The sequence below is a fragment of the Gracilinanus agilis genome, unplaced genomic scaffold, assembly GCF_016433145.1.
Source record: "Gracilinanus agilis isolate LMUSP501 unplaced genomic scaffold, AgileGrace unplaced_scaffold60242, whole genome shotgun sequence".
Classification (NCBI taxonomy): Eukaryota; Metazoa; Chordata; class Mammalia; order Didelphimorphia; family Didelphidae; genus Gracilinanus; species Gracilinanus agilis.
The window spans coordinates 256-13,704 of record NW_025395613.1 but is presented as its reverse complement, the minus strand read 5'-3'; the positions used below and the strand labels follow the sequence as shown (position 1 = coordinate 13,704).

General features: G+C 36.3%; 1 protein-coding gene across 1 annotated transcript; it reads right to left on the bottom strand.

Annotated features, from left to right (window-relative positions):
- Nucleotides 1-1,263: 1,263 nt before the first annotated feature.
- On the bottom strand, nucleotides 1,264-13,184 carry LOC123256521 (heat shock 70 kDa protein 13-like; the record flags this gene model as incomplete). Its single annotated transcript, XM_044685121.1, has 4 exons — nucleotides 13,160-13,184; nucleotides 10,169-10,509; nucleotides 5,158-5,371; nucleotides 1,264-1,431 (listed from the first exon to the last, which is right to left on the bottom strand). Coding segments are annotated over exons 1-4 (748 nt in total), but the record flags the coding sequence as incomplete, so codon positions are not given.
- Between the last annotated feature and the right edge of the window lie 265 nt (nucleotides 13,185-13,449).

Genomic DNA, 13,449 nt, shown 5'->3' with positions numbered 1-13,449 from the left:
GCATGAATGAAGAAATAATAGTCAAAGAGAGAGCAGAGACAGGAAAGAGAAATGTCATGAAAAACCTAGTGAAGAGAGAATATCTAGGAGTATAGGGGTGGTTAACAATGTCAATTGCTGCAGAAGACAACAAAGATGAAGACCATTTAAACTGATAATTAGATCATTGCTAACTTTGGAAATGTGGTTTCAATTCAGTGATAGGCCAGAAACCAGAATGCAAAGTTTAGAAGAAGCTGGAAGGAGATGGAGAGGTACTAATTATAGATAACTTTTTCAAGGAATTTAGCTGAGGAGAGAAGAGATATAAGGCAATATCTGATAGGCATAATAGGATCAAGTGAAGATTTATTAAGGATAGGCGAAAAATGGGGGTACTTGTAGGCAGCAGGGAAGAAGCCAGTACATATGGATTAGAAGATTAGAAGATCTGAAGATTAGAGAGAGAACAAAGTTAGTAGTATGATAGTAATCCTGCTGAAGAAGGCAGAAGGGAATGGCGTCAAGAGGGATTTGGAAAGGAAAGGGGTATCTCTTCATCTGAAACTCAAAATAAATAGTGAGGAAAGATGTCTAAATGATATGGAATGAGGGTGGGAAAAGAAGCAGCTTTAGTTGCATAGCTGAAAGAGTAGAAGGAACTTGTGCAGAGATAGAAGGTCTAGAACTGCTGTTATGGAGAGGAACAGTGAATAGAACACTTGCTGTGCTTCAATAAGGACTCAGTTGAGATTAGATAATACAAATGTGTAGTGAAACCCTATCAAGGCTATTTCCTCCAGCTCCATTCAGTAGCATGTGCATAGGAATAAAGGTAGATGATGGGATTTGAGGCTTGGGGATAATCAACAAGATAGGAGGGCAAGAGATTCAAGAGTAGAGGAACTGTTCAAAATCAGTTTATCAAAGTAAGAAATCTATTGCTATTAATTTTTAAGTTCTCCCCTTTCATATATTTTGTTACATATGAAAATAATTCAACTATATGAATGAACTACATAACAGACTACTGTATTTTATGTAGTGTATTGTATGTACTGTACTGTGTTGTACATACTGTACTGTATGTACTGTATACCTTTGTGTCAGAGTAAAAAACAACTTAGAACTTTTACTGATATCCTTTAACTATAAACCTATACATGAAGATATAAATCATGCATATTATCAAAATAAAGACAAAAAATGTAAACAAACAAAAAAACAATGGATCTGTTCACTAGGCAGGCATTATGACTGTGAACCTTTATAATATTTTCTTACCTGCCATGGCTCGGGTTAAAAACATTCCTCCTTGTTTGTTGAGTAAGGAAACATCTAGTGTTCCACCACCCAAATCTATCACCAAGACATTAACAACATCTGCTTTGTGAAGTCCATAAGCCATAGCTGCAGCTGTGGGTTCATTAATTACTCTTAAGATTTTTAGTCCTGGAAGATGAAAAAGAAAAACTGTAAAGAGGAAGAAATCATTTCTAGATAAGAAAATCAAAGAAGACTTCACAGAAGAGGTTATAACATTTGAATTGAACCTTAAAGAACTTTTATGAGATAAACAAGGGAAAGTAGCCATTGGAGACTAGGGAACAAGATGGGCAATAGATCAATTAACATGTATTTATTAAGTGCCAACTATCTACTAGGTGCTGAGAATAAAAAGAATGAAATAATGCATATATTAAAAAACTTATTTTTGAATGAGCAAAGAAGCAGGACAGCATGGGATCTGTTTGGAGGGGTGGGAGTATATTGGTTTCTTTCCTGCTATCTACAAGTACTATCTTTTCTTTCCTAACTTTAATAAACTCTCACCTGATGCTATCAGCTATTATTACAGATAGATAGATACATAGATAGATACATAGACAGACAGATAGCTCTTCTTAGCTAATCTTGAAAAAGCTATGTATCAATTAGTGTCTCTCCTTCCCTTCTCCCAGTTCCTTCTAAACTCTCTAGTAGTCAGTAATTTGGTTGGAATAATATAATGAGGTAGAATTCGGTGAAAGAAGACTAAAGAGTTAAAATGGAGTCAGATGTAAGGGGCCCTAAATTCCAGTAATGGATTTGGTAGGGAACATGGGAAGGAAAGTCAGGAGAACAAGTATTTATTAAGTACCTACTATGTGCTAGGAACTTTGTTAAGTGCTTTTTGCCTCTGCATGAGATGACACAGCTGCCCTGGTCAAAGTCTCCAATACTGACAACACCTTCACTCATTCTCTTTGGCTCACTGATCGAAGTAGAGAAGTTGGAATAATCCTTGCTCCCCCCATTGCCTCTTCCAGGTTTCTCCCTATTCTTCCATCACTCAGTAACTTCTCTTCCTTTCAAGTTCATGTTATTCATATCTACCACTCAATCAAAATCCTGGTAATTATTAAGTTTGATACCTGGATTTCTATCCAGTTTGTCAACTTATTCACTTCCTGGGAACTACTCTTCTACCCCATGGCTCAGCTACACACAAAGATGTGTATACTCTAGATTTGCGATCATCCATCATCTCCTTATTTGATCATAATCTACTGACTTTTCACCTCTCCTTCTGCTTTCTATTACATAAACCTACTCTTCATCCACACTATGACCTCCAATCCCTTGATCACATAATTTTCTCAGTCCAGTAAGCCTCTGGCTCCGTGTACTAGAGACAAAGCATTTAAATCAGGCAGCCAAACTCCCTAGAGTGGCCTAAACCAGACTAAAATGTAAATAGGAAATATTTGACAAAACAAATACTAGGTAATATAGATAATAATATTCATTAGTGTTTTTCTAAGCTAATACACAGCCCTTGTAGTAGGAGGATGAAGGGAGATGGAGGAAGGAAGAGAAGGAGGGAAGTAGTTTAGGGAGGGAGAGAAAATGAGAATACAAGGAAGATAAAGCTTACCCAAAAAAAAGGGAAATTTAAGTAAGAATTATAGGTTCAAGTAACAAACTTTTATAAATCAAAAAAATCCAAAAGGTCATAAAAATATTAGGAAATGCCAATAAGTCAAATGGAGTTAAATTTTTAAAGTGACTAACATGTTCAAAGATATATATATATATATATNGAGACAAAGCATTTAAATCAGGCAGCCAAACTCCCTAGAGTGGCCTAAACCAGACTAAAATGTAAATAGGAAATATTTGACAAAACAAATACTAGGTAATATAGATAATAATATTCATTAGTGTTTTTCTAAGCTAATACACAGCCCTTGTAGTAGGAGGATGAAGGGAGATGGAGGAAGGAAGAGAAGGAGGGAAGTAGTTTAGGGAGGGAGAGAAAATGAGAATACAAGGAAGATAAAGCTTACCCAAAAAAAAGGGAAATTTAAGTAAGAATTATAGGTTCAAGTAACAAACTTTTATAAATCAAAAAAATCCAAAAGGTCATAAAAATATTAGGAAATGCCAATAAGTCAAATGGAGTTAAATTTTTAAAGTGACTAACATGTTCAAAGATATATATATATATATATATCTGAAAATCATCCTTTAAAGTAATATGAAAACAATCACACCAAGAACATCAACGTCATTTAAGAATTTCTTGGATATCAGTGAGGCATTGTTCCCCTACCAGCCTTGGGTCTATTTGGTTTATTTTTGTTTTTAATTTTTTTATTTTAATAACAAATTTCCACATAGGTTTTCCAAAGTTATATGATTCATACTGTCTCCTTCCCTTCTTCCCTGCCTCCTCCTGGAGCTGATAAGCAATCGAATCTGGGTTTTATATATATATATATGTTATCATGAAAAACACATTTCCAAATTATTCATTTTGTAAGAGGATAATCTTATAGATCCCAAATCCCAAAACATATAACCAAATAAACAAGTGGTAAGTCATATATTTTCATCTGCATTTCTATCCCAATAGTTCTTTCCATGGAGGTGGATCCTCCGAATTGTCCTAGATCACTGTATTCCTGTTAGCAGTCTATCACATTTAATCGTTCCACAATATTGCAGTTACAGTGTATAATGATCCCCTGATTCTGCTTATTTGACTATGAATCAGTTCACATAGGTCTTTCCAGCTCTTTCTGAAATCATCCTGTTCATCATTCCTTATAGTACTATAATAGTATTCCATTACCATCACATATCACAATTTCTTCAGACATTCTCCAAGTTAAGCTTTCTTCTGTAAGTTTAAATTGTGCTCATAAAAAAGGTCTATTTTTTTTTTTTGCATTATCAGTTTGTCTTTTTTGTGGAAACAGTTTCAGTTGTAATGGATTGGGATAAAAGCAAAGAAATTTTGTATATCAAATTTGTGAAACACATAATACTGATAGGGAATACTTAATATGAGAGACAGTAGAGCTGGGGATTCAAAAAAGATAAGCTAGAATGTAGGTATGATAAAATATCATGAAATTTCAGACATAAATATAAAGTCATATGGTTGAGTTAAAAAACACTCACAAGTACATGATGGGAGAATAATGGCTATATAGCATTTTTTCCTTTATAAATATGGGGTTTCTTAGTAGGCTATAAGCCCAATGTGAAGCAATAATGCTATATTCAATTCATTAAAAATTTCATAAGGTACTATGGATAATTAACTACATATAAGAGTAAGGACAAAAAAGTCAAAATGAAAATTGTCTCTAGTCTTAAAGTCACATTTTACTGAGGGATTACAATAAATAAATAAATGCATGACATTATGTGGAGTGAGAGAACACTAACTATTCTTATTTTTATTTTTATTTTTATTTTTAAAGTTTAGGCTAGTTCTATTTGGTCCAGAGGACAGAACTAAAAATCATGAGAAGAAACTGATAAGGAGGTTTATACTGGTTGTAATGAAAAATTCCCAAACCATTATATCAATCCTATATTCCTTTGCAGTATGTTTTATCAACATTATTAACTGATTATAAACAAAAGACAAATTTCCACCTTCAGAATTCCAATGATTATTTTGATTTGGCTCTTCCTCTTCTGCAGCTCTTTTATCTTCAGCCCTCAATATGATTGCAAAATCAGGGATAGTGAGTTCATTTTCCCTACACCACTTGCCAGTTATGTTGTACAAAGGACTCTCAGGTATAAATTGAACTAGAGGATCTCTGAGTAATTGTAAGGTACATAATACACTTGACAAGGAAACAAAATCTTTATGAAGAAACACAACTAAAATATTACCTGCAAGATTAGCAGCCTGAACGGTACAATTTCTCTGCCTTAGATTAAATTCTGCCGGCACAGAAATAACAGCATTGGATACTGGCATCCCAAAATAGTCTTCTGCCATTTTCTTTAGCTTTAAAAGCAGTCGGGAGCCAATATATTCTGGAGAAACAGTGATGGTTCCATTGCTTATCACAGAAAATTCAGCTGTTCCATTGTTGTTTAAGACCTGTGAATATATGTCACAAGCCACTAAGAAGAAATTGAGGCATTATTAAACAAAAAAGGAACTGTGCAAAACTGCTTAGCTTTATGTCATATACTCAATTAAATTCTTGAACAGAGAAATAGAGATTTCAAGCCGGAAAGGGCCTCATAAACCATCGAGTTCAAGCTCCTTGTTTTAATATGAAGAAAGCAAAAAAGTAAATGTCTGAAGAAAAATCGGAACTCAAGTCTTACTGATTCAAAATCCAGTATAGCATCTACTATGCCATCTAGTTGCCTAATTAGATGTTAAATTAACAAGACATTTCATTCTCTGACAAAATCAGACGACATAAACAAAATTCATATAAAATAGAAGCATCTGACTGTCTAGTAACCTGGTCATGTTTTCATTAGCTTCTTAACATACATACATCAAGAACATTACTCCATATTCATAGAAACATTTCCTTCCCCCATTATGTTCTCATGTAAGCAGCAAATAACACTTATTTGCATCCTTGGTGCCATAGTGGCTTACCATAAAAGATTTTATGTGAGTTCTTTACTCCTGCTCTCATGGAGTATACAGATTCTGACATTTGAATATCTGAATCAACAATGTGGCAGCTTTACCAGGGAACAAATATTCTAGGGACAGCAGACTCTACTTAATGTCCACTTTGATTGGTAAAGCAATCATAGCACTTCATAGAAAAGTCCATCACAATGACAATCCTATCCAAGTATATTTTCTTTATATAAAAGGATTCAGTTCTTTGAAATTACCAAAAGCTTTTATAAATACCAAAGTATTTTACAGCATATATGTGTAATTTAATTTGGATAGGTAACTCCCATTCATAATTTCATAAAAATTTATTTTATTAATGAAGCTTAGCAACTCATCTATAATTTAGAAGATTCATTGGTTGCCTAAGAGGATGTTTGAGTGACTTGGCCATTGGCCAATCTGTATCAGAGGCCAGACTTGAATCCAGGTCTTCCTGACTCCAAGGCTGTCACTATACTGTGCTAAGTAGGCATGACATTATCCTTAAATAATAAATTCAAGCAAGAGGTGCCAAAGTCTAGAAGCAGGCTACTCTGTGCTTATGCCAAATTATTTTACATGTCTATGCTGTCAGTATACATATCTGTCACTAGACAGTCCAAAGAATCTTCATACTGGACCATACTAATTTTAAAAATTTTAAAAAAAACAAAACAATCCAAAGATTTTTAACCACTCTTGCCTACAAAAATAATGACTAGAATGTTCAACCAGGTTCTAGTATTAAATATATATATTTAAATCGAGCCAGTTGTTATCCATGGCCAAAGAAGGAACTGTTGGAATCTGATTACAGACCAAATCGTGCCATCCTTCACTTTATTTTTTTCAAGAATTTTTTATTGTATATGATATGTGTCTTCTGTCACAACACAGGGAATATGGAAATACATATCACATGAAAGCAAAAATATAACCTATATCAGACAATTTATAGCCAGGGCAGGGGGTAAAGGCGAAGAAGGAGGTTGGGAGAGAATCTGAATTGAAAAATGTCAGAAAACAATTGCCAACAATTGTTTTGATATGTAACTGAAAAATAAAAAAATTTTAACTAAAAAAAATCAACCTATTATTTGTTGTGGTGTACTAATAGCAAAGATAACATATTAAGAAGTAATTCCCATTTTGCATTTTATTTAGCAATGATTTTTAAGCTCATCTTCTAAGGTTGTTAAAATGAAAATTTTATATACTTTTATATCCTCAAATTTAATATCCTTTTATTTCTCTTGCCAAATTTATAGCTAAGGCAATATTTAAGTAGCTTAAAACAGATGAGATAACACCAAGATAGCTCAAAAAATTAAATGTTCTCTTAATAATATTTACCTTTTTTGATAATTCTACCTTTTTCTGTAAACTTGAGGAAAGAATTTTATAAAGGTTAATTAGTAGTTCTACGGTAAAGTAGTAAAGAAAGAACATCTAGGAGTTAAGTGCCATGGCTTCAAACCTAGCATCTTAATTGTTTTAGATATAATAAAAAAAGGAATAATTTTTAAAAACCTAGTAATTCTAACACTGTAAATGGAAAGAACAAGGAAAAAAAATCCTAAAACCAAATGTTGTAATTAGTGACCAAGCTTGTCCCCAAAGAAGAAATGAGAAAATGCCCCTCATTTCCTTCCTTCCAGAAGTAACGGACTAAGAGTGCAGACATCTCAACACACTTTCTCATGTCCAGTGAATTATTTCTATCTCAACAGTATCATTCATATAGCTCAAGTTCTTATCACCTTATGTCAGGCAAGTTGAACCATTATCTTGATCACTGTGTCCCTTTGGATCCTGACAGAGACAGCTCAGGCTCCTGAATCCAACTGCTTTTGGAACAGCAGTGCTTTCAGTTCACTGACTTAAAGCCATTTATCCTGGGAAACAAATCTTATGGAGATTCAGCCTGGCAACTGTTTCTACAGGTGATACAAGAAATAACATTCTTGTCACCAAAGTCCTTGGCACTTGTCAAGTGGTTCAACATTAGAACATGAAATGATTTTATCAGCAGAAATAACATTAAAGAAGAGGCATTACCATCTTTGCCACTATATCCCGATGATCATGGGATCTTTCTTTCCGACATACAGCTGAAAACTTCCATAAGTGTTTTCTACCCATTTAGAAAGTAAGTCCCTTGAGGAGAGGGACTGTCTCTTTTTTTTTTTTTTTTTTTTGGTTTCATTATCACTTAATAAGTGCTTTGTACATAGTGAGTGTTTAATAAATGATTCATTTATTAATTCATCCATTTAATAAATTCTAGTGCTTAGTAATTTTGATACCTCCAGAATCTACTAAAAAAATCTTCTTTTTGGCTTTTAAAGCCCTTCATAACCTAGTCTCTTTCTACTTTTCCATTCTTACTCTCCTCCATGTACTCTAAAACAAGAGTGACACTGGCCTTCCTGCTGTTCTTCACACAAAATACTCTTATTTTCCAACTCTATGCATTTTAACTGGCTGTCCCACAAGGCTGGAATGGGAATGTTCTTCCCTCCTGTTGTCTCTCTTGTACCTCAAAGAGCTCCCTACTCTTGAGCTCCTAGAGAGTAGCACAGTTCATAGTATACTGAAAGTAATTAACAAATGCTTATTAACTTTATTCTCACTTGGACTCTTACAATAGCCTCCTATTTAGTTTCTCTATCTGATGACTCTACTCCAATCTATCCTCCAGTCAGCTGTCAGTTTTTTCCAAATGACCAAATTTGACCACATCAAACCTTATTTAAAACTCCAGTGACCTCCTATTACTTCTAGAATCAAATATGAAATCCTGTCCAACATTTTAAGTTTTTCTTTACATGGTCCCTTCCTATATTTTTATATGTTACTCCCTTGTAACCTCTGTAGTTCAAGCATACAACAGTATGGCATTCCATCTTCTACCTCCATGGCTTTCTGCCTGCTTGGAATGCTCTCCCTCCTCCCTTTTATCATTTAGAATCATTGGTTTGCATCAAAACTCAAGTCAAGAGCCACCTTTTACATGAAACTTTTCCTAATCTTTCCCAGCAGTTAGTTCCCTCTATCCTCAAACTATTTTTTTATTCTTTTTTGTATATATTATATATATAGTTATATATGTACATTTGTTTCTTGGACATAGGAACTGTTTCATTTTTATCCAGTATCCCTAGTGAATCTCAGATCTGCTACCCCTAGTTTCTCTTCTAAACTCCCAACCTAATTCAAAAATTACCTATTGGGGCAGCTGGGTAGCTCAGTGGAGTGAGAGTCAGGCCTAGAGACAGGAGGTCCTAGGTTCAAACCTGGCCTCAGCCACTTCCCAGCTGTGTGACCCTGGGCAAGTCACTTGACCCCCATTGCCCACCCTTACCAATCTTCCACCTACGAGACAATACACCGAAGTACAAGGGTTTAAAAAAGAAAATTACCCATTGGAAATTTCCAACTGGATGTCCATTAGGCATTTAAAATTCAACATTCAAGACCAAATTCATTGCCTCTCTCCTTAAGAGCCATTTGTCTTTGGTCTCAATTCCTATTGAAGGCACTACCAGTTACTCAGGTTCACATTTTCAGAGTTATCCTCGACTCCTTACTCTCACTCATAACAGATATTCAATTAGTCACAAAACTTTTTTGTATCTATCTTCACATGACTTGCATTCATCTCTTTTTTTCCACTCACATGGTCACTACTTTGGTTCATCTATCATTTTTCACCTGAACTATTATAATAGCTTCCTAATTGATCTCCTTGCCTCACTCCAATTCATCCACCATTCAGAAAACAAAAGTTTCCCTAAAGTACAAGGTCTTTCCCCTAACTGTAACCCCCTATTCAATACACTTCACTGGCTCTCTACTGCTCAAAGATCATATATAAACCCGTTTATTCTCAACATGGCCCTAACCTAACTTTCCCACTTTACTACACATTACTCCCTTTCAAATGCCCTATGGTTCAGTCAAGCTGGCCTTCTAACTGTTTCTTATGCATGGCACCCTTTATCCTATTTCCCTGACTTCGAACTAGTTGTTCCTAATACCTAGTACTATATGCACAAATGCACATGTTCCCCATTACCTAGAGTAGGGTCTAGAGTTTAAGGTTATTCATAAATCAACTGATTACATTATGAGAACCAGTAAGATACATGCACACACAAATTTATAATCACACAAGTTCTTTATCTCAGAAGCAAGAGGAAAAATACAATTTACTGAATAGTCTCTTTTTAAAATTTAATTTACTTTTTTGAGATAATTTCTTACCTTAAATGGATATCTACTAATTTCAGTCTCCAGCTCTTCCTGGGTGAAAATTTTTCCTATGAATCGTTTGGCATCATATATTGTGTTCTGTGGATTTGAATCTGCCAGTTCCAATCCATCATATCCTACATGAATGTCAGTTTCAGTAAAAGATACCATGCTGGGTATGCTATTATGACCACTTTCATCTGGAATGACCTTCACCTTTCCTGTGCCTGGAAGAAATGCCCCAACAGAACAGTAGGTGGTACCGAGGTCAATGCCAATCACTTTCGGGGTGGGCAAAGGCAAATACTGCTGTGCCAAATAGCCAGCCAAAAGAAGAGTTAGGACAGCTGAACCTGAAATAATTAAAATACGTAATTTAAGCAAATTGTAATACAATCCTATAATGTACTAAAAGTTCATTAGTACCTTAAGCTCTGTGAAGATGGGATTAACTCTCCCCTCCTTACTTTTAAATTTAATCACCAGAAGAGAAAAGTGAGGGAGGTTCACAAACTACTTACTAAAGGAGTTTACACCTCCATAAGCCACTGACTGCCCCATGGGCAGTCCTAAGCAAAGTTATAGTCTGCAATTGGTCCCTGTAAAGTGGAGGAAGACACAGGAAGTGATGAAAAGAAGGGTCTTTAAAAGTGGCTGCAATTTCCTGTGAGTAGTCTTCAAGCTCTTTCAAAGGTGTAGAGGCCCATCTTCTTCAGTGTGGACCTGGGACTCTAGCATTTGGTAAGACTGCTCTTGGATCCTCTCTCCTTGGACTTTGGATTGGTGAGTGGAAAAAGCTGACCTCCCTTTCCTGACTTCCAGAGACATTAATACCAGATAGGTCTCCCTCTCGGAGAAGGCCTCGTGGGTAAAACCCTTGCTTAATTTACCTCTGGGCCCTCTGGCTGGCACTTCTGCAGCCCTGCTGAGCCAGGGGTAAGAGCAAATATTTAGGGTGATAAGTCGGGACTTCTCACTTTGCCCTCTTTTACATTTTTCTACCTTGCTCTTTCCCTCCATTTTGTAAATAAAGCTGGTGAAAAGTCATTTTTGACCTGAGTTATAATTTCGGCAACCACATTCTCTCGTATTTTAGTCAAACTGTTAATTTTAACCTTATAGATCCTAAAATGAAGACCACTTACAACAAGTGTTTTTAAAATTCACTGGATCTGGATGAATGCTAAAATCACAAATTCTCAACACTTGTTTTCTTACACATCTATTTATGTCATTTATTCAATAAGCATTTATTAAATATCTACTGTCCACACTAAATTTGATTTGAGTGATATGAGGGTTAAAAGGTCACAATCCCTATCCCCCCAAAATTCATAAGCTAGAGTGTTAAGATGATTCATGTGGCATTTACAATTCACAGTTCCAAGGCAACCTGTTCCAAGAAACATTGTGTCATATGAACATTAAATGCTGAAGAAGCTACTTTGTACATTAAAGCAACAAAAAAAAAAAAATTAAAGTCTTGTGTTGCACTGAAAGGCATCCTTCCACAATTGTCCTGATCAGACTACATTTGGAATGATTTGTTCCATTCTGGGTCCAAAAGTTCTGAAGGATATTGATAAGCAAGAAAATGTCTAGAAGCAGGCATCCAAAATGGTTAGGGCTAAGATAATGTCAAAGAAGGATAGGCTTAAGGAATTAGGGACGTTTAACCTGAACAAACTCAGTAACAACTCAGTAGGGATATGATATCTATCAAGTTTTTAAAAGGATACTATGTGGACGAGAAACCCCAGAATGATGAATTAGAAGCAATAGTGGAAGGTAGTAAAATCCCCTCCATCTTTGTCCAAGTTCTAGATGAACACACTTGTAGTAGTGATTCTTTTTCAGTTATGAGTTAAATTAAATAAGCAACAAGGTTTTTTCCGACTCTGAAATTCTGTGGCTCTTACTTTGAAAACAGGAGTATCTACTTGTGCTCAATTCACTCTCTACCTAAATAATCAGGTAATTAACAATGTGTTCTATGACCAACTCACAGATTTCATGCCACTTGCTAATCATTTATGCCTTCCCTCCTTTGAGTCAAATTTCAGACACATTTCATCATCTTTAAAGCTGGCAATATTAATTCCTACCTAAGAGCCAAAGAAATGTCATTCATTGGATCCTGGAGAGCATTGATTCAGTCTTCATTAAGTCTACAGTGTCTTGGATAAAGAAGATGCTTTACAAATCTTTTCAGATTTACAGTACTTCAACAATCCAAGAGGCCCAAAACATGAAATGTGATGTTCTTCCTTTGATCTACAACTCTCAAATCAGAATCTTCACAGCTATCAATTCACAGCAATATCCTTTTAGATAAACCTGTAACTTTGTTGGCATATCAAAGTTGCTCTGTGGTTTATAGTCCTCAGAATTTCTTTAGTCTCACAACTTGACACAAGTCAGAGGCAGGCTGTTTGACACCAGGTGACGTGCTGCCCTTCCCTTGCCATTCTTTCAAGGTCATTTCCAATAAGGGAGCCTTTCTTGATGATTCTTGAAGAAGAGAATATCGTCCCTCAGGATTCATAGAGCACTTTGTTTCGTAATTTCTTCCACTCTTAACATATGGCAGCACAGGGATCTCCAATTAGACTGTTCCGGCTCCTCCGGGACAGGGGCTAGTTCTTGGCTAAAACTGGCATCTCTCCTAGCAGCAAACACAAGTGCTCCGATCACGGAAGATGCTAAATGTTCATCCCTCCCTCTATCTGGGCAAAGTCTAGGACTTGCAGTTTTCAGCGCAGACATAAGCTGCATCTGGTAACTAGTTGACACCGTCACCACCCACTTCTTGCCCTTCCAGGGTCAGAAGTGCCTCCTCTCCAGATGATCAGGTAGTGTCTCCTCCCCTCCTCCATCAACATTCCCGTCGCCCATCCCCCGGCGCCTGATGGCTGGACACTCGGCTACAGCCACCACAGTCCCAACAGAACCCGATTATCCCCATTCCTCCCCAAAACGGGGACCCAGGTTGGGGTCACTCACCTAGAATTGTTATTTCCCCAGCCATGGTTACGAGGCTGCCGGGGCTGCCAGAAGATGACTGTATCTTAGCACAAACTGCAACGTCACTTAAGGAGGGCCCACCCGCTGGCAACGCGATTCTCTCTGGGAAATGTAGGCAGTTCTTGCCCCTCCCCCTATACTCAGCGAAGTCCAGATAGGAAGTGCCAGGGGAATGGGAACTACATATCCCGTCAGAAGGCAACGCGGAAGGACCAGATACTATGGCTTCACCCACAGCCAATGAGGCTATAAGCAATATACCGTGTCCC